Genomic DNA, 26,265 nt, shown 5'->3' on the forward strand with positions numbered 1-26,265 from the left:
TGTATTTATTTGTTTTGGCTCTTTGAGGTAATTTTGGATGCTTATACTTTTAAAGATTATGTTTGAAAATCTTAGAATGCCAGATCAGTTCAGAATAGAGGGTGAAAGTGATACCACGGTAAACACAGAAAGACACCTTTCAGTACCCTGAGGACTCTGCAGTCATGGGGGTGCACTGGTGTGCTGAATGTAAACAATGTTCCCCCTATGAGAGGAGTGTGCATTTCTTATGCAACAGCTTTGTTACCATATTCAACCTGAAAATGAGTACTGCTGGGCTGAAAAGAAGATATGCAATATAGCCACTGGTTTCCTAGCACTGTCCAGGGGACCTGGGATGGAAATGAAGGAATTCCTAATGACTCGAAATCATTATAATAGCTCATTTTACATATGGCTTGATTGTTCATAAAGTGCTTTCAGATACATCATATCATTAAATCCTTACTAAATCCTTGGGAGCAAAGAAGGGCAAGAAGCATTCGTGACCATTTTACAGATGAGGAAACTGAGGCACAGGAGGTCAGGTACCCTTCCTGAGGCCAGTTACAATTAGTAAGGGTTTCTGTTCTTAAAGCCTTTCACAGCCAGGTGAGCGGTGGAGTCAAGGTAGAGTCTCCCTTTCCCTCCCATCCTTGCACTTACCACGCTCCAATTAGAGGACCACACTCTTCCTTTCAACAAAGTTCCGCCCGAAAGAACTATCCAATGTGTCACTTCGAACTTCACCCATGTTCTGAACCCAGTAAGATCATGAAACAGACTGGGCAAGAGAGACACCATGTCTTTCATGTCCAATAGGAAATACGAGGCGGACATTGCCTTTCTTTTCACACAGGTTCTTGCTTCAACTCTAACCCAGAGCCCACTCCTAGTTTACTCTGGCCTCCCTTTGCTGAATCTCTCTCAGCACAAAGATCTCTTCACGTCAGTCAGCTTTGCCATGGAACGACTATTTCTCTCACACTTTGACTAGTTACAGCCACCTCTGCCTCGTATACAATTTTCTGTCAGAGTGCTGCACTTAGGACAGCTGATGGCTATGGGCATATGAGGACGGTGGTGGTGATGCAGAGGGAAGATCCAGATGTGGAGCCTGAAATCCTGCTACTCCTAGCCAAGGCAAACCTTTCTCCCTCACTGGCGGCAAACATTTCACACCCTGCTCGAAACCATCTTGCTGTGTCTGCAGCCCGGGGGCCTCCAGGTACCAGACGCACCCACCACAACATAGCAAGGAAAACTACAAGCTGCTTGACTGGACACTTAAGGACTGAATATCGAGTTCTGCAGAGGAGACGGACTGGGAATGACATGCTCTATGTAGGAGCCCACTGAATACGGACGGCACTGTTCACCATCTTACCGGCAGCAGACTCAGAGACAGCTCACGCTGCACACACTGCACCAGACAACAGGGATATAGCGAAGCATAGGAAATGCATTTAGTTCTGCATTTATAGTAGATATTTATTGAACACGTACTATGTGATAGGCACTGGGCTAATGAGAGAACAGTGAGTAAAAAAGAAAAACAACCCTTGCTTTCATGGAGTTCACAATCCACTTAATGTCTGCCTTTAAAGGCATTATTCAGAACATCACACACATAAATGTAATATGAAAACTGTGTTAAACTGATTCAAAATCCTACACAAATGACTTTCCAATAAACTTTACAACTTATTGGCAAATGAAAAGAATGATTTCAATCACCTTTCAAGTAACTTTTTTTTGGTGAAACAGCATGTGTAAGAACAGCAGAGCAGAAATGTAGGAGAAAGAAAGCTGGACAAGGAACCGAACATCAAGGCTCTCGGTTCTACAATGAATCTGCTATTAGACGCATGACACTTTACTTTTCTGTGATTCATCAGTCTTGTGACTAATGCCTGGAGCAGTATCTGCCATACAGCAGATGTTTAATAAATAAATATGGGTTGAATGAGTGAATGTAATATGTGAAGATTTCGTGTGAAGATTTTTGTAGTTCAATGTAAACATTAAGAAATTGGAGATGAGAAGAGTCAAGTAACAAAGACGCATGTACTGTGCTTATGGACCTGCAAATCAAACTTCTCTAGTAAACTGTGTCAAAGTGACCAAGTGGCCAGCAGGAAAATGTGAGAATCTGACCACTGGTCATACTTTTTCACTGCATCCCTCAGGCTTGAATTGTATTATAATTTAAACTCAACAAATGGACTTTTTCTGATTCCAATTCAGTAGGCTAGTTGGAATAGCCAACCCTGGCTAGCAACTTCACTGGTGCCATTCTAAGCCTTCTCTTCAATATTTACAGAATAAAAAGCAATTTTGGTTTGAGCTTTGAGCACATTAGATTTTGACAGCTTGGAAATGTCATTCTCAAAGCAAGGACTTCTCACATGCATAGAATTCTGGCTCTTAACTATTCTATAAATGCAAATGCAAATATCCTTGACCAGAAAACCTTGAGCATCATGTTCTAAGAATGTTAGTGAGATTACATGAAGTTCTTTTTAACTGTATTAGTTTCCATCCAACATCTACTAAATCGAATTAGAGTAAAGTGGGGAAGGCCTAGGTTCGAAAGGTGGATGCCAAAGAAGTCACATTTTAATTTCATCTCCATCTCTCATTTATGGATGCTTTCTAGCTGTCAGCCAGTCAGTCAGCAAGCTTCATTCCAAGGGAAACACGCTGGGTGACTGGCCATCCAAGAATTCAACATGATATGACTGGCGTATTTGAAACTGTTCAGAAACACTATGTCTTAGCCAAGCTGCAGCTTTACATGCTGGGTCCTTTCTGCCCCTAGGCCTTTACCCATAATGTTCCTTTTGTTTAACAAGGACTTTGCATCTTCCCTCTCATACACATAGAAACTGCAAATTCCATCTATCATTTTGTCAAGAGTGCCAGAATCCACTGATTGGGAAAATATCTTGATGGCACATTTCTTATTTAAAAAGGAGATTCCCAAGAACATAAATTTGCAAGGCTCAAGGAAAACTAAACAAGAACAAGAAGAGGCTCAGAGAAGAGAGGCAGGGAGGAAGAGAGGGCAACGGTAACATGGCAGAGTGACCTAAGTGCTCTTAAAAACGGAGTTGTTTAAAATCAATGTGACGCGGTTAGTATGTTCTGAGGCTTTACTGAAGTGCCCAAAATCGCCCTCCTACAACTTTACCAAAGCCAGCTGTACACATAATTTCTTTTTTTTTTTTTTTTTTTTGAGACGGAGTCTCGCTTTTTCACCCAGGCTGGAGTGCAGTGGCTCAATCTCGGCTCACTGCAAGCTCCGCCTCCCACGTTCACGCCATTCTCCTGCCTCAGCCTCTCCCAGTAGCTGGGACTACAGGCGCCCGCCACCACGCCTGGCTAATTTTTTGTATTTTTAGTAGAGAGGGGGTTTCACCGTGGTCTCGATCTCCTGACCTCGTGATCCGCCCGCCTCGGCCTCCCAAAGTGCTGGGATTACAAGCGTGAGCCACCGCGCCCGGCCACACATAATTTCTATAGGTGCATCAGACAGAAATATAGAGAAGGTGCTCAACCCAACATACGGGCACAGGACATGGAAAAGAGCATTGCACGGCTTGGGGGAAGATCTATGAAGTAAACTAACTCAGCAGGTGCAGGAATTGACAGCTAGAAGAGAACTTTTGCTGTAAGCATCCCCAGAAATGCACAGAAATCCTGGGATAGACTTTAGATTTCCTCAGGTTGTGGAATGGTGGGTTTGAGCTAGTTTTAAGGAGCAAGAAAGCTCTAAGTAACATCTAGGAACACGTATACACTTCAGCATTTAGGTCAAATACCTAACAAGCTCTTCTCTGAACACTTCTAACTTTACTTTTGTTGCTTCTTGCGTAGCCTTTATCACTTGTGCCTCTACCTTATGCCCCAAACACCATCCAAATAACTTTAGGAGATCACAATCACATTTTATGCAACTATCTGCCTAAATATCTGTATCCCTTGCTAGAATATGTACTCAAGGAGCATGGGGTTGGTATCTCTTTTATGTGGATATGCCCACTGCCTGGCACAGGGATTATATATTAATAAATATATGTACAATTAAGAAAGATCAATTGGAAGGAGGGGAATAACTTATGATTATGCATTATTTTCCCCTGAAAAGACTTAAACTCCTGAACACAAGATTCATTCATTTACCCATTTACTCATTCATTCACTCACCCTAAAATATTTATTGAGTGCCATTTTGTTTGGAATATAATACACTAGTTTCTGCCCTCAGGGAGCGCATAGTCTAGAATAGTGGTCTCCTCAAAACACAAATCACTGGAGCTTCCATTTATATTGTATCTTTTAAAAATAAGAAGTCTTTAAAAAATGATAAGCTTATTTCTAATAATGCATTCTCCCTCACATGGTACCAGTGTCAGGTGGTCATGTGTCACCCATGGTCTGTGAAGTATCCTGAGGAAAATGTGGAATTCTGCAGACTATCTCTCACTGGCTTCACTTTCAGCATACTATGACATTTACTATTTTCATTGGCTGGTGTTCAGTCAAAGTCCTAATAGATTATAAGGACTACAGATTACACATTGTAATATAATACATATTTACTCAATAATGTAATACATAATGTATGTAACACTATAACACATATATTATGTAGTATATCATATGACATTATGTCACCATACTTGTATGTCATATGCCATTGTTATTCCCTGACCTCAAGTCTATACTTTCCCTGGGGTAAGGGGACAGAACATATAGTCAATACATTGAAAACCTAACAATACGCCCCAAATCAACAGAATATACATTTTTTTCAGCACCACACCACACCTATTCCAAAATTGACCACATAGTTGGAAGTAAAGCTCTCCTCAGCAAATGTAAAAGAACAGAAATTATAACAAACTGTCTCTCAGACCACAGTGCAATCAAACTAGAACTCAGGATTAAGAAACTCACTCAAAACCGCTCAACTACATGGAAACTGAACAACCTGCTCCTGAATGACTATTGGGTACATAATGAAATGAAGGCAGAAATAAAGATGTTCTTTGAAACCAACGAGAACAAAGACACAACGTACCAGAATCTCTGGGACACATTCAAAGCAGTGTGTAGAGGGAAATTTATAGCACTAAATGCCCACAAGAGAAAGCAGGAAAGATCCAAAATTGACACCCTAACATCACAATTAAAAGAACTAGAAAAGCAAGAGCAAACACATTCAAAAGCTAGCAGAAGGCTGGAAATAACTAAAATCAGAGCAGAACTGAAGGAAATAGAGACACAAAAAAACCCTTCAAAAAATTAATGAATCCAGGAGCTGGTTTTTTGAGAAGATCAACAAAATTGATAGACCGCTAGCAAGACTAATAAAGAAGAAAAGAGAGAAGAATCAAATAGATGCAATAAAAAATGAAAAAGGGGATATCACCACCGATCCCACAGAAATACAATCTACCATCAGAGAATACTACAAACACCTCTATGCAAATAAACTAGAAAATCTAGAAGAAATGGATAAATTCCTCGACAAACACACCCTCCCAAGACTAAATCAGGAAGAAGTCGAATCTCTGAAGAGACCAATAACAGGTTCTGAAATTGTGGCAATAATCAATAGCTTACCAACCAAAAAGAGTCCAGGACCTGATGGATTCACAGCCGAATTCTACCAGAGGTACAAGGAGGATCTGGTACCATTCCTTCTGAAACTATTCCAATCGATAGAAAAAGAGGGAATCCTCCCTAACACATTTTATGAAGCCAGCATCGTCCTGATACCAAAGCCAGGCAGAGACACAACCAAAAAAGAGAATTTTAGACCAATATCCTTGATGAACATTGATGCAAAAATCCTCAATAAAATACTGGCAAACCGAATCCAGCAGCACATCAAAAAGCTTATCCACCATGATCAAGTGGGCTTCATCCCTGGGATGCAAGGCTGGTTCAACATACGCAAATCAATAAATGTAATCCAGCATATAAACAGAACCAAAGACAAAAACCACATGATTATCTCAATAGATGCAGAAAAGGCTTTTGACAAAATTCAACAACCCTTCATGCTAAAAACTCTCAATAAATTAGGTATTGATGGGACGTATCTCAAAATAGTAAGAGCTATATATGACAAACCCACAGCCAATATCATACTGAATGGGCAAAAACTGGAAGCATTCCCTCTGAAAACTGGCAGAAGACAGGGATGCCCTCTCTCACCGCTCCTATTCAACATAGTGCTGGAAGTTCTGGCCAGAGCAATCAGGCAGGAGAAGGAAATAAAGGGTATTCAATTAGGAAAAGAGGAAGTCAAATTGTCCCTGTTTGCAGATGACATGATTGTATATCTAGAAAACCCCATTGTCTCAGCCCAAAATCTCCTTAAGCTGATTAGCAACTTCAGCAAAGTCTCAGGATACAAAATCAATGTACAAAAATCACAAGCATTCTTGTACACCAATCACAGACAAACAGAGAGCCAAATCATGAGTGAACTCCCATTCACAATTGCTTCAAAGAGAATAAAATACCTAGGAATCCAACTTACAAGGGACGTGAAGGACCTCTTCAAGGAGAACTACAAACCACTGCTCAATGAAATCAAAGAGGATACAAACAAATGGAAGAACATTCCATGCTCATGGGTTGGAAGAATCAATATCGTGAAAATGGCCATACTGCCCAAAGTAATTTATAGATTCAATGCCATCCCCATCAAGCTACCAAAGACTTTCTTCACAGAATTGGAAAAAACTACTTTAAAGTTCATATGGAACCAAAAAAGAGCCCGCATTGCCAAGTCAATCCTAAGCCAAAAGAACAAAGCTGGAGGCATCACGCTACCTGACTTCAAACTATACTACAAGGCTACAGTAACCAAAACAGCATGGTACTGGTACCACAACAGAGATATAGATCAATGGAACAGAACAGAGCCCTCAGAAATGATGCCGCATAGCTACAACTATCTGATCTTTGACAAACCTGACAAAAACAAGAAATGGGGAAAGGATGGCCTATTTAATAAATGGTGCTGGGAAAACTGGCTAGCCATATGTAGAAAGCTGAAACTGGATCCCTTCCTTACACCTTATACAAAAATTAATTCAAGATGGATTAAAGACTTAAATGTTAGACCTAAAACCATTAAAATCCTACAAGAAAACCTAGGCAATACCATTCAGGACATAGGCGTGGGCAAGGACTTCATGTCTAAAACACCAAAAGCAATGGCAACAAAAGCCAAAATCGACAAATGGGATCTCATTAAACTAAAGAGCTTCTGCACAGCAAAAGAAACTATCATCAGAGTGAACAGGCAACCTACAGAATGGGAGAAAATTTTTGCAACCTACTCATCTGACAAAGGGCTAATATCCAGAATCTACAATGAACTCAAACAAATTTACAAGAAAAAAACAAACAACCCCATCAAAAAGTGGGCAGAGGACATGAACAGACACTTCTCAAAAGAAGACATTTATGCAGCCAAAAAACACATGAAGAAATGCTCATCATCACTGGCCATCAGAGAAATGCAAATCAAAACCACAGTGAGATACCATCTCACACCAGTTAGAATGGCCATCATTAAAAAATCAGGAAACAACAGGTGCTGGAGAGGATGTGGAGAAATAGGAACACTTTTACACTGTTGGTGGGACTGTAAACTAGTTCAACCATTGTGGAAGTCAGTGTGGCGATTCCTCAGGGATCTAGAACTAGAAATACCATTTGACCCAGCCATCCCATTACTGGGTATATACCCAAAGGAGTATAAATCATGCTGCTATAAAGACACATGCACACGTATGTTTATTGCGGCACTATTCACAATAGCAAAGACTTGGAACCAACCCAAATGTCCAACAACAATAGACTGGATTAAGAAAATGTGGCACATATACACCATGGAATACTATGCAGCCATAAAAAATGATGAGTTCGTGTCCTTTGTAGGGACATGGATGAAACTGGAAACCATCATTCTCAGTAAACTATCGCAAGGACAAAAAACCAAACACCGCATGTTCTCACTCATAGGTGGGAATTGAACAATGAGAACTCATGGACACAGGAAGGGGAACATCACATTCCGGGGACTGTTGTGGGGTGGGCGGGGGGGGGGGGCGGGGACAGCATTAGGAGATATACCTAATGCTAAATGACGAGTTAATGGGTGCAGGAAATCAACATGGCACATGGATACATATGTAACAAACCTGCACATTGTGCACATATACCCTAAAACCTAAAGTATAATAAAAACAAAACAAAACAAAAAAACAACAACAACAAAAAAAAGAAAACCTAACAATACGAATTATTTGAGGTTATTATAGCTGCTGAGTACAAAACATTTCAAAGCACACCGCTATCCATTATCCCTGTTTATTCTCAAAGCTCTCCCAAGAAAGATGAAGCAGGCACTTGCTTGCTATTGATCAAGAGAAGAGTTTCCTCGTCCTCTACATCTTAGAATTATTACATCAAATTAACATATTCAAACAATCTAAAGTTTATAGTACATAGTATTATTCGACCACAGTCCATTTCGTGCCTCTCTTATGAATGCACAGAAAAAAATCCACAGAGATCAGAGTCCAAAACTCAAATGTTCTACACACTTACGTGTGATTGGGCTATGAAACTTTGTTGGAATCTTTTGTTTCAAAGCTATGATTTCCTAGTCAATTTACAGAGAAGTACCACCTGAGTCTCCTACTCTGAGCTGCTTTCCACATCGGCCTCACTATCAATTCTGCTCAGATAGAACTGAATTCAACAATATCTGCTGAAAAAACAGTGGAAAGGGGCACAATGGAGATGATGGGCAGGACCTGCAACAACCAGTCTCGACTGGCTATTCCTAGCACCTGCTTTTCTCTTCTTTCTTCTTTTTCCCTAAGAGAAAGTTAAAGGCTATTAACCAGTGGTCTACAGCACAGGCTTCTGTTTCTTCTCACCATTAAAGACAACTTGTAATCATTTCCTCTCATAGGGCCAGCTTCTCGAAGTATTTAATTTACCATCTTTGCTAAATAATAGATAATTCATCACTCCCCTACCTTTCATTAAATGAATCCAAACTATAACTGCCAGAGTCTCTGTAAGTATAAGAGAACCCATGAGTTCATAAGCATAAAGTCAAAAGCAAAAATCTTCAGCCAGTGCAGCTTTATCTAAGGGGAAAAATGCGTAATTTCTTTTAAGATTTTTCCTCTGGCTCCCTTCAAGGACCACCAGTCGGTAACTACTGGTGGAGCACACGCTAAGGTTTACTTGCATGCCTTTCATGATATTGTGCTGCAAATCCACTAGAACTGAAAGGACATTGACGTTCTGCACTGCTACTTTTAGAACTGGCTCAAGCTCGGACAACAAGGTGCTTCATTTTCCCTCTTTCTATTGTTTAGGATCCTACTTATAGTTCAAAGCCGTAACAATGCATTAAACTGAAAAGCTTTCAGTTTGGGTAGCATTTGCAATTTTAAAAGAAGATAAACCTCTCTATGGAGTTAACATGATCTGTGAATGTGGGACCTGCTAGGAATCAGATATCCTAATGAACTTTGTCTTGCTCACTTGAAATGGAGAATTAACCAATTCTTTTAAATAATTCAGAAATCTAAAATGAAAGGAATAGGGCGCAAATTTCTATTGTACTGCACAAAAAATGGGGAATAAAAAAACATTTTATGTTTTCAATAAAACTATACTCCTACATCTTTTGCAAGTGAAACACTTTCAAATTTATTGGCAATCATAATTGTTTTATGCCATCTAACAAACATAATGGCATCTGGTATAAATACCTTGCAACTAACCTCATTTTATAGTCTCCACCTTCAGCAGAAAAATCAAATGAAAACTCAGTCCATTGTTTAAAAACATCTATTAAAGTACCATATACTCATAATACTTGAGACTGTAGAAAAAAAGAACAAAGTGTTCATTAAAAAAAGGCATGTAATTTTTCTATAAAAATGTATATTTTGTCAAAAAAAAAAAAAGAAACTTAAAAAGAAGATGTCCCTGGCACCTGATTCATGTCTATGAGGCAACGAGGTGGATAGAGAGAAGGTGAGCTACATTTTATTGAGTATCTATTATGGATTGTTTTGTATTATGTATTATTATGTATCTATTATGTATCTATTATGGATTGTTGCAAGTGCTCAGCACTTTCCACGTATCTACATCCAGACATATAATCCACACGGAAACAGTCCTGTTAGTTCTGAGGACATAGTTAAGCCTGTGGGTGCCTGAACAAGGCTGAGGTAGATACCTGGGAAGATGAGATAAGAAATAAAGGAAGAGATGACGATCCTAGATGAGAGCAAAACAAGAGGAAGGAAAACGAACTAACGTTGTTTGTGCTCAGAACAAAACAGCAACGAAAACACATTTCCTGGGAAGGTGATGACATCGCACCTTATACATTAGAAAACAAAAGTTTGAGAGTTTAAATAACGTGTTCAAATTTATACAATCAATACATTATAGAACCAGAGTTTGAATTCCATTCTTTCTCTAATATAATGTCATGGTTAAGCAGTTAAGACTGGACTTAGAGTGAGTTTGAATACCCTTTATGCCTTCTTGACTGTGAAGCAAGCTACTTAAATTCTTTGTGTCTCAGTTTCCTAATCTGTAAAATGGGCACACTAATAGCACCTACCTCCACGGGATTATATTAAGATGATATAATATCATGAATATAGAACTCAGCACCGTGCATGGCTCTGGTGGCCATGAATAAAAATGGGCCACCCTGATCACCTGGTGCAAGGAACATGGTTGCCTAACAGGGCTGCTCCTCTGAATCCACCACCACATTTGCTTAAAGGCCACACTTCCTCCAGGCTGCTTCCAGCCAATCACTGAGGGGGAGGATACCAACACACACCCATTCCTATAAAACAAAGAATTCTTCCAACAGGGCACTTAAGCTCAGGGACTCTCCATTGGCATGGCCAAAATTTTCTTAGAAGCTTACTCCAGGCACAGTGGCTCACACTTGTGACCCCAGCACTTTGAGAGGTTGAGGCAGGTGGATCTCTTGAGCCCAGGAGTTTGAACCCAGCCTGGGCAACATAGTTGAGACCCTTGTCTCTACTAAAAATACAGTAAATTAGCGTGGTGGCATGTGCCTGTAGTCTCAGCTATTTGGTAGGCTGAGGTGGGAGCATCACCTGAGCCTGGGAGGTTGAGGCTGCAGTGAGCCGTGATCATACCACTTCACTCCAGCCTAGGCAATGGGAGTGAGAGCAGCCTAGGCAATGGGAGTGAGAGCTCTGGGATTCTTCCAACTCAATCCCTCATTCTTCCCTCCTCCTTTCCCACCTCTCAGAACTGTACTGCAGCCTAAAAGTTCTCTCAACCTACTCTTGCTCTGTCCCTCTTTATATTTTATAGGTATAAATAAAGATAAATCTCTTGCACATCTAATCCTATCAGGACATATTCTTCTTGGAGGACCCAAACTAACATACTGGCACACAGGAAGTCTACAATGAATGTGGGCTACTATTATGATTATTATCACCAAAAATCATTATTTTTGTTATTATCTGGCTTTAAGCCCAATAGAGTTTAACCCTATTTCCACAATTGTTTTCCTTGAATCTGTGAACATTACTCTTTTTTAAAGCAGGAGGATTCAAAGGTTACACTATATTTCTTTGACATGTTCAAACAAGATTTGTCATACCTAGCAAAGTTGTCCCAATTACAAATGAAAACATATACATTTATCATTCCACATTGCACATGAAAAATATGGCCCCTTCTATTTTCAAGTTTATCAGAAATGCCATTTCTCTACTTCACCTTTGGATGTGCAAATTCCAAATGCTCTATTATTTGACTGATTTCCTATTTTCATCATCTTTCATGAGTAAACGGTCTGCCAGTAACTGGATGTATGGGCTCACATAGTGTCCCAGTGGCTTACTCAATTAATATACGACTAATTAAACTTATACACTCACTTGCATGGGCTGAGTGGCTCTCAACTATTATACTCTACCTATTGACTGTGCCTCACAAGTGGTTTATTGTTCCAAGAAAACTACTGGGCTAGGTACCAGCAGATGCGGGAGGAATGGAATTTAAGCAGCCAAGTCACTAGAACTTTGTAGTACTCTTCCCAGATTTCATTTTCAGTGGGTTAAATTTCAGTGGTTTGACCTTTTGTGATCAGTGAAATCATCACAGACTAATGAAACCTTTTCATACACTGCTGTTACTATTGCCTACGTAACCTCCACAGGGGTATGTGGAGAATTACAACTGGTTGCCAGATAAAACACAAAACTTGGTCTAGACAAACAATGAATACTTTGTTTGTATAAGTATATTCATGCAATACTAAAAAATTATTCATTGTTTATCTGAAATTCAAATTTAACTTGGCGTCTTGGTTTTTTTTGGGGGGGCATTGGGGACAGAGTCTCGCTCTGTCACGGGTTTTGCCATGTTGCCCAGGCTGGTCTCAAACTCCTGGCCACAAGTGATTTACCTGCCTCGGCCTCCCAACGTGCTCAGATTACAGGTGTGAGCCACCAATGTGCTACATCTGGCAACTATTAAGGAACAAAATCCACCTTCACGGTGAATGTATGTGAGACCTGGGGGTTATAATCTGATGGGGTCACAAGAGCAGGGTTAAGCTGAAACTCCACAGATTTAGACCTCTATTTTGAGAAATAATTGTTTACACAATTGGGTATGTGAAACCAAATATTATTCCATGGAAGTAACTTGGCTTTTAGTAATACATGCATGAAGGAAAACCTCTGGAAGTACTAAAAGATATTGCCATGACAAATCAAAGAGTCTCATTCCTTAACAATGCTATGAATTAGGCCTTCGTGTAGAACTCCACACTAAACTCTGTCTACTTTGCTTCCCACTGAACACTCAGTATCTAGAACAGTGACTATCACAGTGTAGGGGCTCAGGACATATCTACTGTATCAAGAAATGAATGGACTCGTATGTGCATTCTTCCCGAGTATATCATGGCTTTTCAAGGATGTGCCATATCTTTTCCTTGGCTTACAAGATCCGATATGATTTGCCTTCCTGCTACTCATCTCCAACTATTCTCTCCCTTGTTTGTACCCTTCAAGCCACACCAACCCCCTTAGTGTTCTTCCAGCATGTCTCAGGGCTGTTTTATTTTTTTGCTTTTTGTTTTTGTTTTTGTTTTTTTTTTTGAGACGGAGTCTCGCTCTGTCACCCAGGCTGGAGTGCAGTGTTGCGATCTCGGCTTGCTGCAAGCTCCGCCTCCCGGGCTCACGCCATTCTCCTGCCTCAGCCTCCGGAGTAGCTGGGACCACAAGGCGCCCGCCACCACGCCCGGAGAATTTTTTGTATTTTTAGTAGAGACGGGGTTTCACCGTGTTAGCCAGGATGATCTCGATCTCCTGACCTCGTGATCCACCCGCCTCGGCCTTCCAAAGTGCTGGGATTACAGGCGTGAGCCACCGCACCCGGCCAGTCTCAGGGCTGTTATATTTAATGTTCCCTCTTCTTAGAATAAAAGTCCCTAATATCTGCATAATTCACTTCTTTGACTTCATTAGGCCTTAACTCCAATGTCAACACATCAGAAAGGCCTTCCTCTACCACCCTTTATAAGACAGTATCCATGTCCTCCCTTCTTTAATCCCTTATATTGCCTTATTTTCTTTTATAATGTTTGATGCCACTTGGCATGTGACATGTGTATTAATCAGCTGATTGTCTCCTTCCCTAAGAAGGTAAGCTAAATTAAGAGCAGGATTTTCTGTTTTGCTCAGTGTGATGCCTAGAACATGCCTGGTTCTTAGAGTGTATTTGATAAATACCTGTTGAATGAATGAATGAACAAATGGTGTCTTTTCCCTTTTACTAGACTATCAGGTTCTCAAGAGCAGGATGTCTGCTCTATCTCTGTATTCCCTTAACACAATGGAGTCTTGCTCTGTCACCCAGGCTGGAGTGCAGTGGCGCGATCTCTGCTCACTGCAAGCTACGCCTCCCAGGTTCATGCCATTCTCTTGCCTCAGCCTCCCAAGTAGCTGGGACTACAGGCACCCGCCACCACGCCCGGCTAATTTTTTTGTTTTTTGTTTTTAGTTTTTGCAGTAGAGATGGGGTTTCACTGTGTTAGCCAGGATGGTCTCAATCTCCTGACCTCGTGATCCGTCCGCCTTGGCCTCCCAAAATGCTGGAATTACAGGCATGAGCCATCCCGCCCGGCCTATCCAGGAATTCTTAAGAATGATCTGTTAAATTACTTATGAGAAAACTGAGGTACAAGTCTTTAAGTGACTTGGACAACTGATTTTCCCTTAACAGATGCTCAGTGTCGGGCTTTCAATAGCAACTCTCTTTTGCGAATTTGACCTATTCGGAAGCTGTGATTTGGCTTCTTCTTGTTCATCTCTGAGTTTACAAGTGCTACTTGCTGAGAAGCTCTCTGGTTGTAAAACACCTACAGAGATCTAAGAAAACACTGACTTTCCTTCGTGGAGAGATTGTTGGAAAGCTATTCCTATTTTGCTGAGCCTTGCCACAATATCCTTACATTTCTCTTTTTGGATATTAACCATATGATGCCTGTGGATAAGCCATATGAGACTCCCTGGTTCCCTTTGGGTTAAAATCAACCAAGTATAGAAATTCACAACTGAGATGGGGCAGAGTAATCTGCAGCAAATAGTGCCCCCTCCCCTCCATCCCTATTTGAGATATCCCAGTAGATTTCCTTAACAACAAGCTAATACCAGGGGGGAAAGAGTTGCCTGGAGCTGAGTAAAACCTGAAGAAGAGAAAAAGAATGAGGAAGCTGCAGGGAGAAAAGGTGCCAAAAATCCTTGTGGCCGCATGAATTTTTCTAGCAGGCAACTAATCAATCTGGATTAGTGACTCCAAATCCCCAAATACATTATTTATATTACATTCAGTTTACTAATATTATCCACAAATAGGTAATTGCTTCCAAAAAATAGTGTACAGGCTTAAAAACAACAAATTCACATTCAAATTTAAAATCAGAAGTGACCCTATTATTTGTGGCAAGGAAAGCTCATACCCAATTCCTGACCCCAGCTCGCCCCCCTGATCTTTCACCACGCTGGTTTTTAATTGATGGGGAGGTATGAAAAGTGGCCATTAGAAGTGGTCCTTCTAAGGATATCTCTGTCAAAGGGTCCTGTCATACTAGTTCCAGGCTTAGATCACAGGGAAAACAGAGCAATGGCAGATGGAGCTGTAGCCAAACGCCAGGTGCACCTTCTACCGCACTGTGATTTGATGATGGCTCCTCACTTGATTTCCTTTTTGAGCCCAATTCAAATACTGCATAACTTGTATTGCCTCATATTTTCATATTTTTAGAATCTAGATCTATGTATATATTTACATAATTCCAGATACATTCTACACACTTTAAAATGCTTTTCTACTTGGAACATTACATTCAATGGGCACTCCTGGGTCTCTCCTGGGATAAGAGTCGCAGGCACAAATGAATTTGAGGACCAGAAAGAAATCCCTTTTTTTTTCTTCTTTCCTGTGTAACTCTTTGTGTGTGAAGGGCTGGAGGTGGGGGGAGTGGGGAGGGGAAGATGTCTGAAACAGACCACCCAGTCAGTCCATTTTAGAACTTGAAAATCAGGGGAATAGGATCTAAAACATTTCCTATTTTGGCTACTATCCAACTAACCTAAAGTCTGTTCAGCTAGTTATTCTCTGTGTGTAGACAATAAAATACTCATAATGTGTGAGGATAAGACTACTTTAAAATGGCTACAAATCTCCCCCCACACCCTCCATTTTTCAGTTGAAAAGGCGCCTTAAGTACACTGGATCCTGTGGCTTAAGCTCTGCAGCCTCCACTGCGTCATGCACTTGGGGAAGCCCCCAGCCTAGGACGGCACCTCATCTTTCACAGAGAAAGACTCAGGAATTTCCTTTGTCTGGAGGCATTTCTAAGGAGCCTTTGCAAACAATGATGGGTCACACCTGCTAACGATACTTAAGAAAGCAAAATTCACCTAGTTTCAGACAGAAATTTCAGATGAAACCAAATTCTAGTTCCCTAGTCTCTTAAAGAAGAGAGACTAGCTCCATTGCATTGCTGAAAATTCATCAGTCAGAATTTAATTATACAGATCTGGAAACCAGAAGGCATTTAGGTTTTAATGTTTCCCTGAGTTGGGACCTTTACATATTTTAGAATATTGATCATAACTGTTATTGCTGCTATTTTGGTGGTCACTCTACTGTGTCTATCCCTGTGGGGTTTTTTGAAGGAACACTGCAGAGAAGAACTGTTGCTAGTAATTGTAAAAGAAAGTCATGCAAATTATGAAATATTGATATATTGCATTTACAAGTCAATGGTGCTAGAATGCTCCTTCTTTCCCAGTAAAACATAAACTGCAAGGTTGCATTGCCTCGAATTTTTTTAAATCACCCAACTAAATGACACATTCATCAAAACAGTTCCTAAAACAAGCAGTCCATCCAGCAGTGACCATTTTTGCAGTTTTGAATTATCGGTTTTATTTTGCCTTCCCACTATATATAAATATTGCAATATAATATTGTAATATAACTACTATAAATGTGAGGAGGTAGTAAAAGCAATTTAAAACATTAAACAAGAAGACCCACAATTTTTAAAGAGAATAATGTCAGATAAAAAAATGTTCATCAAAAAGAGAAAAAGAAATTTATAGGTTTCTTTTCTCAGCCCCAAATTACAAAGTAAATCCTACACATAAATTTTTTATGGATCTCATTCTGTCACCCGGATGGAGGCATGGTCGACTCACTCACTGCAACTCTGCCTCTGGTTCATACGATTCTTCTGCCTCACCTCCGACCACCCGCCTTGGCCTCCCAAAGTACTAGGATTACAGGCGTGAGCCACTCTGGCCGGCCCTACATATAAATCTTAAGTCAGGAAATCAGTTGCATTAAAACTTAATTTCGTAAACATTAAAAATTCAATGAGTTAAATAATAATGAATGAAATACCAACAACTGCGGATGAAAAGAAGTATATTCCTTGTTCACCTAGCAACATTTAACAATGATACCTCTTTTAACAATTCAGGATGTGAACGACATAAATGAAGATGGTGAACATGAACGCTAGATTCAACCAGTACTCCAGGGTAATTTTCAAATTGGCAGGTAGAGCTGGAAATTTTCAAAATCTGGGGCAAGCATCATGATTAATGGGCTTCCACTGATTGCAAAGACCCATCTGAGGGTTGATGCCACCAACATATGTGCAACTACCAGATAAATGAGGAGGAACAAACATGATTAAACCTAAAGGAAATCATCTAAATACCATTTCTGATTTCTTGTTATAAATATCACATTTTAAAAACCACTATGATAAAGTTACTACTAGCAGTCTGTGAAGGTGATGAGAAATGGCAAATAGAAGGGAAAAATAACCAGGTGAAGACAGCATTTCTTTCTGGCCAGGGAGCCCCACATTTTCTTTTTTTAGTTAAGGATGCTTTCACGGATAACAGTGAGAGCCAGTGGGGGTGTGTTTTCAGAGTGCCAACGCTGGCCTACACTGTTGCCTCAGTGTTGCCTCAGACACTGACTCAGTGCAGCCCTACAGAAGTGTGCCTTGAATTAAGTAAGAAGGCTATCACATGAGCTTTATCCTCATTAATGACTGACCTGATACACCACAGAATGCAAGCTTTGGAGGACTGTTCACAGGCCCTGTAAATATCAGGCAGGCATTTCAAATGCTCTGTCCCATAAATATGTTTAAAGTAACCAAAGTATGTCATGGGAGTTCACAAAAGTTGTTTAAATAGATGTTCTAAGTCAAAGTCCAACAAACAAGGCTTAAAACCTTCAGGAGCTCTGGAAAAGCCAGATTCAGTGATATACCAAAGGATTAAATGATACCAATCAGAGCTGGGAACTTTGTCTGAACTGCATTCCCTATGGTAATCAAGCATCATGCATAAACTGAAATGGTGATATTTCAAACATCTGACCACACCTGCTCATTGAAGTGGGGGTGGGGGTGGGCAGGAAGGGGAGAGGGACAACTTGATGTCCTATTCCCATTAGTACCTAGCCCCCAGCTTTGGCTTCCTAGACCTACTAGTCACATCTATTAATCTCTGTCCATGCGTCTGAGTACAGCCTTCCCCCACACCTAAATTAGGTTTTCAGCTTCTCCAGAGCGTTTTTTTTTTTTCTTAAAATCTCTAGGTAAATCAAGAGTGAATAGATAGTCCAAAAATATTTGGGAGTAACGACAATATATTCATCTACTTATTAATTTTATTCATTAAGCAAATAAGTATAGGTACCCACTAAGTTCAAGGCACAGATCTGCGGGCTGTGCAGGATTTTTTTTTAAAGGAATTTATCATAAATCCTACCCTTAATCAGCTTATAGTTTTTAATAAGCCAGATTCTATTTGGTTTGTGCCAAGGAAAAACTCAGCTAAAATTAAAGACATCTAGGAGGAGTCTCTTCTTTCCAGAATCACCTTCTTGAGCACTCATTCTGAAGGTTCCAGCAACTCTGAATCCTTTTTGCAATTCCCTGGTTCTCAAACTCATGGGAGATGAACAGATTGTGAGGATAAAACCAAACGGGAAAACAGATGTGGCACCATGGGCATTGTGGGGATTTGGGAAACCTATGTCTGGCATTTCAGAGCATGGTAAGTACCCACTAAAGATGTCTCAAAAAGTCTTGATATATTTCTGACGCCATACCCTTCCACTCCAAGGCTCCCAGCTTTGGACCTCTTGAATATACATACTCGTTGTAAATATGACAAGCTTTAACTGGAAGGTAGTAATAGTAACCTTCCTTTGAGAACCAGGCAGAATGCTATTTTGTATGCATATTCTCAGTTTAACACTCATGAGATACGTCCTTTCAGTATTTTATTTCTTTTTTTTTTTTTTTTTTTTTCTGAGATGGAGTCTTGCTCTGTCACCCAGGCTGGATGAAGTGGCGCCATCTTGGCTCACTGCAACCTCTGCTGCCTGGATTCAAGATAGTCTCCTGCCTCAGCCTCCCGAGGAGTGGGATGACAGGCATGTGCCACTATGCCTGGCTAATTTTTGTATTTTTAGTAGAGATGGGCACCATGTTGGCCAGGCTGGTTTCGAACTCCTGACCTCAAGTGATCGACTCACCTCGGCCTCCCAAAGTGCTGGGATTATAGGCATGAGCCACTGCACCTGGCCTCCTTTTCGTATTTCTGTTTTACTGGTAAGAAAGCTGAGATTGGGGCGTACCTTACTCAGTCACTCAGCTATTATTTAATTTGAACTCAGGTCTTTCTGACTCCAGAGGCAGAGTTTTTACCCATTATATTATACCAATTTTGAGTTTCAGAGATTCTGATATTTTATCTCTGGGCTTCAGATAATTCCTTCAAAATTCCCATCTAATGCTCTAATTGGACAAAGATTTGTTTTCTTTTACAGTTGAGTCTTAAGGGAGTACAAGAAAAGAAAGCAAAAATTCCACAGAAAAAACAGACTAGTTGGACAGGGAAGAAACAGCTGCATCCACTTTACGTAAAGTTACATGGCCCAGTTTACGGTTTGGGATGAAACAGCGTGTTACCATTTGTCTATTCATTCTCCATGGTTTACTAGGGAAATACCATACGTTTCCCATTACCTTTCTTAAGAGCTAGGATAAAAAGAATATTATTTTTTCGCATATATACAAACATACATATATATATACACACACACATACATATACATGAAGTAATGAGTTCCCATTTTATTTGAAGAATCAAGTCTGTTACTTCTTCAATCAGCAAGATTCCAAAATTTCTTAGAGCTTCGTTGATACACCTATGAGAATTCCCTCTTTCAAAACAAAAACAAAACACATAAAAACCTCTCAGGAATTCATCTTCATATCCTGAGGTAACGAAAAAGAGGAAACATTCTCTTGATCAATGCAACACCAGAGAGTAGAACCTTATCTAATGCATGTACATACCAAGCCCTGAATCTTCATTTATTCCTTTTGGGATTATGTGTCTTTAAGGAAGAGAGAAAAATCATTTTTCCTCCACTAACTTCATCTGAGATTGACAAGAGGCAGAAAACTGAGTAGGCTGATAATTCTTCAACTGGGGCTAAGATAAGCCAGCTTCTACTACATTTTCTTTGAAACAAATAGAAAACTGAAAGATAGGAATTTATTACTTTATCTCCTAGATATTAATACTTTCTTTCTTTGAACTCACATGATTTCCCAAAAATGATAGTGTAAATCCTTGAGGTAGCATCAACTGATCTGAGGTTAAAAGTGAACTTGGCTAGTATCTCTCTGCCTTTGGCCAAAAAATCCAGGCTCAATCCTGGTTGCTTTCTGGAATGGGAAACACACAATATTGGGATTGCAGGCAGCTCCAGAAAGGCATGCCAGGCCTCTCATGCTCTCAATTTATATTTGCATGTGAACAGCTTGTTGGCCATTTTATGAAGACAGATGAATCGCAGGCCTGCTAGAGGGGCGGCCAGACCTAAATACGCGAACTACACACCCGTACAGTCCACACATTTTTGAAGATGAAAATAAAATTATACCTCTGGAGACATCTTTAGGGAGATTATGCACAAATACAATACGTAGAAAAAAGTGAAACTTTGAAGGCATCACCTACAAGTCAAGTGGAAAATAAAGAACGAAACTAGTCTATAAATACCACTCTTTAAAATGTCAACAAAAAATAAGATGTAGCTGTATATGACACTAAAAACAAACCTCCAGAGTTCTCTTTTTTTTTTTTTAACTGCCTGCTTTAAAAAGACAACTTTGATAAAGAAAATATCACCAAAATACCAGGATGAGGAGAGGAATTGCCAGGCAGTCCATATTTAATGCTAGAATCCAGCAATGTAATCAAATTTTTCATGGGTAGGAAATGAAACATATTCTAAAAAATTAGTGATAGGATAGCTAATGTGGTAAACTTGATCCTTCACCCCACAATACCAACATAATTCCATTTGCCTATCTTTTCCAAAAGATCGGATGGAGATCAACATGGAACAATGTGCAGAACAACAAAAGGAAGAGACTCAAGCAATGCGGTCATTCAAAGTGGGTGAAAAACAAAGTATGATAGAATTATATTGACAAGAAAAATAATAGAAGTCATAATGAACCACAGCTGACATTTTTAAAGCATAAACCCTATGAAAGATACTGATAAGCACATTACACATATTATCTTACTTAACTCTTCAACAAACAGGTAATATTATTACCCTGCTTTAGAGGAATAAATCAATACTCTGAGAGGTTAAATAACCTATTCAGTATCACACAGGTAAGAAATAGTAGAGGCAGAATTTGAATACAGGTCACAGCCTGAGCTTCCGCCGCCCCGCCTCCCCCGAGATGGAGTTCTGCTCTGTTGCCCAGAGCTAGAGTGCAATGGTGCAATCTCGGCTCACTGCAACTTCCGCCTCCTAGGTTCAAGCAATTCTCCTGCCTAAGCCTCCCAAGTAGCTGGGATTACAGGCACATGCCACTAAGACTGGTTAATTTTTCTATTTTTAGTAGAGACATGGTTTCACCATGTTGGCGAGGCTGGTCTTGAACTCCTGACCTCGTGATCTGCTAGCCTCAGCCTCCCAAAGTGCTGGGATTACAGGTGTAAGCCACCACGCCCAGCCCACAGCCTGAGCTTTTAATCACAATGGCATATTCTCCCCACAGGCCCTTCAAGGTAAAGCATTCCACCAGAGTCCTCAGTGCTATCAGCAAAGAAGAACATTTTGGAATTTTATGAGATGGTATCTGTGAAAGTATCTAACACAATGTTTGGTATATGAAAGGTACTGCTAGTTCACTGAAGTCTCTGTTTTTATTGAAACTGACAGTTTTATTCAATATAAAATTCCAACCCATGACAGTATTTTTCATACTTGTAGTGCCTGCCACAAATTCAAATTTTACCAGATACTATGATATTCATATATAATGTATGTTCTATTTTAATAAAGCATCTGCAACAGAAAATTTAGATATTTATGCAGCAGTGGAATTTAATGCTGTCCTGTATCCTCACTATTTTATTTTAGACAATTTAAGGTAGAAAAATCCTTCAAAGCATAGATTTTTTTCTTTCTTAAAGGAACTGGCAAAGTGTTGAGCTCCCAAAAGGCTTAAAACTGCTTGTGAATGAATGATCTTAAATCACCAGTGAAGATGATCATGGAGCATTTGCCACATTAAAGAACTAAAATGAAATGAAAAAGCCATGACTCCTCACTTAATGCTATTAAAAAAAATCTGATTTGGTAAATTAACCCCACTTCTCATAGTTTAATTGGGTAATCAACTTTCTTGGGAATTCAGGTTCTCATGGGCACCCTAATAGTGTTTAGGGCCAGGGGGTCCTGAGGCTGCTGGGGTCATCCCGAGAACAAGAAGTTGCCCTATTAAAAGTAATCTACTTGAGTTTTTCCGAGTCTTTGGAGTTGTTCCTACTGTGGGCTACTTATAGGGTAGGCCCCCAAATCCTCACACTTAGTCGGCCTGCTGGCTGCTGTGGACTCTGAAAGCAGCAGCTAGAGTCCCAAGCTAAACTTACCATTTTCTGGCTGGTCCTTAATGTCAGCGTCACTTGGCTGGCTGGGACTTTCAGATTGACTTGAATCTGAAAAACATAAAAATACAGCCAAAAATTACAGGGTCTGCAAGGGAAAGTGGATCAGAGGTGCCAGACTTTCTCAAAAGGTTCAACCTATAAACTAAGAATGGGAACGTTACAGAAATGACATGAGACATGAAAAAAAGAAAAGATGGAAAGAGAAAAGAAAGAGAGGGAAATGCAGCAGCAGCCTGTGCCTTTAGAGAGGACGCTCCAGTTTGCTGACACCTACAGTGGCGCTGGCTTTTGCCAGATCACAACTTGAAGCTCTTCAGCAACCATTCTCTTAGAGAGACCATTTCCAAACTGTTCTTCTCCACTATTTATACACTCGAGTCTGATAAAGACTTCATCCTTCATTACACACATCTGAAGCTTGATTCAGAACATAATAAAGTGTCAAAACATATTTTGAAGCTGGTATATAAAAGCAGCCCAAACAACAGTAACAAGTTCTGTTGATATTTAGCTCTGCATTCCAGCAACAGACTACGCAGACTAACACCATTAAATACTAGAGTCCTAATATTCCATCACATTTTCTTGAAATAACTGCATAACTCAAAGAAGTCTTTCTGAAGGTACAAGTTTCCCCACTTTATAAGAATTATTTTTTTCTTGTACTGATGCATTTGGGAGATCCTAAAAGGACTTGTTTGCAAAAACAGATTTTTGTACACCTCTATAGAATTAAACATTTTTAAATTTAAAAATATAATCATATTTTCAAACTAAAAAAGGAATTTGATTACCTTAATTTCTAAATGAAATAATTGAAAATCAAAGTAACTTAATTTTTAAATTAGATAAAATTAACTTAGATCAAAAGAATTTCACAAAATTAGAAACAAGCATATTCCTGGTACAGTTTTTGGGGAGAAGAGAGAAAAAACAGGCAAAATGTTTTAAGGGGAAAAATTTTGATATAAAAATAAAGCGTTTTCTGAGACTTGAAGTCGTTTACAACACTGTTCAAAAGCAAACAAAAAAATTTTTTTTCAACAAAACCTCTGTATCTGTGGAGAGCTTGCATCCTAACTTCAACTTGACTTCACAGGTTTAGAATTAGCTGCCTGAAATTTAACATTTCTGCAAGTTTAATGTAAGGTCAAAAGGTCATGACACTTAACTGTGATTAATCAGAAAATATTACTTCTATAGCAACCAAGTTATAGCATCACCCTTCTCTTTCCTGGAGATGCTGCAGAAAGAAGTGGCACTACTAGTGACCTTAGGTCTAGAAATGCTAATTTATTACTTTAAAAGACTCCCTGCTTTTAAGCAAACGAAGATTTTAATTATAAGAAAGTGCTATAGCAAAAAATGTCTATTTAAAAATTTTCAGATAATCTTAACCTGGTGACTACAGCAAAAATTCTATGTTGATTCAAAGGTTTAAATAACAGAAGAGGCTAAAAAGTGAATTTTTATTTGAGTCTGGCAAAGTGACAGCTTTTATTGTTCTGTAACAATTGCCACAGAGAAGACACAAACAAAATGTATTATTATACGCCAAAAACCTTTAAAGAAATCCTTCAGAATAAACCACAAAAATACAAAACCTGGACTAAAAATTAGAAATGCAAACAAATTTACATTGACCCATATTTAAAATTTTAACTACATAAATTAATATTATATATATCGCAAACAATTAAAAAATACAGCATGACTACCTTTTTTTTCTTCTAGGAAACAAGCCTGTAATTTTGCCATTAGAAATCACACATTAAATATTTTGAGTAGTAACTCAATATATTTTAGGAGAAAGACATGCCTCCATTGTTTTTGTTCTGGAAAATCTTAAACCATTAATTTCTATAACTAAAATGAAAGCAAAATATCTAATTTTGTTTTAGGGAAAATTAAAATTCTTGATTATGTCCCGAAACAGATACATAAAATTTTGCCAAACATAATATTTTCTTTGGAATAATACTAGCAAACATACATCTCTATCCATGTGCTACTTCTACGTGTAATATCTTTATAATTAATCACCTCTCTATGAATAAATCGAAAATAGTTTTATCTCAATTATTAGATACACAATAGCCAATTACTTTTCCGATATTTATCCATGAATATTAAAGCAAAAAGGGATCAGGAAAGACCCTAAATTTTTTTTATATAATATGAAAGTGGACTTCTTTCTTCTTTTCACTTTTTGTTTATATTTGGTTTGTCACCTACCTTTACAGATACATAGCATAATAATAGAAAACATGAACAACAATAAAAGATGAATATTAGGTATGTTCAAAGAAAGTTTAAAATTCCAAGCCACAGAAAAATAAGCAAACCAACAGCAAAGGAGTGAGTGGCAAGAAAATGCTCAGAGTTGGTCTGCAAGGGGCCGCCGCATTCTCGTGAAAGCTCAGATACAAACACTGGAGAAGGCATCTAGCCAAACTGAAAACGGAATTTAATTTTTCTAGTTTTATTCAAAAGCTGGAGACACTGCTATCCATCCGAGGACTGCATACTAAAATGCACCATCCTGCTAAGGGGCAGGCAAAGCCAAAGATCTACAAGAAAATGTATATGATCTCAAAACTTCAATAATTATTTTCTACCCTCGGCCGTTCAATACCATTTTCTTTTTCAGCCAAGAAGGAGCAAAACTACCCAGCCTTAGTGCTATCCTCTGCTGAGGACGCATGGACACTCTTTCTGGTATTGCTGATGCTGTTAAGTGTGGAGCCAACCAGATGACCAAAATTACAAATTAATTTCTACCCATGCATAATTGATACAAATGAAAGATCTCTTTCTCAAACATTTGCATTAAAACACTATCAAGAAGGTTAACAATTAATTTACTTTTCTCCTTTATATACTCCATAGACACCTGTCAGAAGCCAAGGTAACTTTGTGTCTTACTCTTTTGGACAAATATCACGTGGTGGATTGATTTCTACCACCTTAAATAATTAGGAACCTCAGAAAACAAACCCAACTGCATAGAACTGGATGTTCTTCTTATATCTGAGTCTCCCATATCAGTGAGTTTCTCTGGCTTACTGGTTGAAAGCCAGAAGATTTGTATATTACAATGAAGAGAATATTACTTACACTGTGTTTAAAGGATGGGGTTGGAAATGCATTAGGGTTATCCATTTTTTTTCCCTATCTAGGGATTTGCTTTCTGTTTAAGGAAACATAGACTTCAACCTAACCTTGAAAAGCAATGTTTCTTTGGGTTTTTAAAAAATTTATGAGCAGAAATTTAAACCTAAAATAGACAGGGTTTGCATATGGGAGGCTAGGTTAAGAACTCTTAATTGAACTGGTAGCCATCCATCTATGCAGTTTTATGGCGCCTATAGCTATATTGCTGCAGTACTCAGACAAAGATAGTTCACTGTCAACGTAGTCACTAGGGAAAGGAATAAAATAAATCCTAATGCCTACATATTAGTCTCTGCTTCCAAACGCTTGTACAATGCAAGAACGGAAACCTTGTACTCGATTTGCTACATGTAAACATATTCGGCTCCTCAAACCTCAGGTCTACTCCCCTTCAGAATGAAACTTCAGTATTCCTTTGGGGAAGGTGAGGAATGACAAAAACATGTTA

The 26,265-nt window shown here is 39.2% G+C and overlaps 1 protein-coding gene across 6 annotated transcripts in view; it reads right to left on the reverse strand.

The window, feature by feature from the left end:
* NFIA (nuclear factor I A) overlaps positions 1-26,265 on the reverse strand; it is a 390,911-nt gene that overhangs the window by 167,430 nt on the left and 197,216 nt on the right. For 5 of the 6 annotated variants that reach the window (XM_032136492.2, XM_032136490.2, XM_032136493.2 and 2 more), the window contains one exon: positions 22,626-22,691. The exons of the other annotated variant lie outside the window; for it this stretch is intronic. In XM_032136492.2, the coding sequence (XP_031992383.1) occupies positions 22,626-22,691 (66 nt within the window). The remainder of the gene's footprint in view (positions 1-22,625; positions 22,692-26,265) is intronic. 6 annotated transcript variants of the gene reach the window in all.

Source organism: Hylobates moloch, unplaced genomic scaffold (assembly GCF_009828535.3).
Source record: "Hylobates moloch isolate HMO894 unplaced genomic scaffold, HMol_V3 SCAFFOLD_18, whole genome shotgun sequence".
NCBI lineage: Eukaryota > Metazoa > Chordata > Mammalia > Primates > Hylobatidae > Hylobates > Hylobates moloch.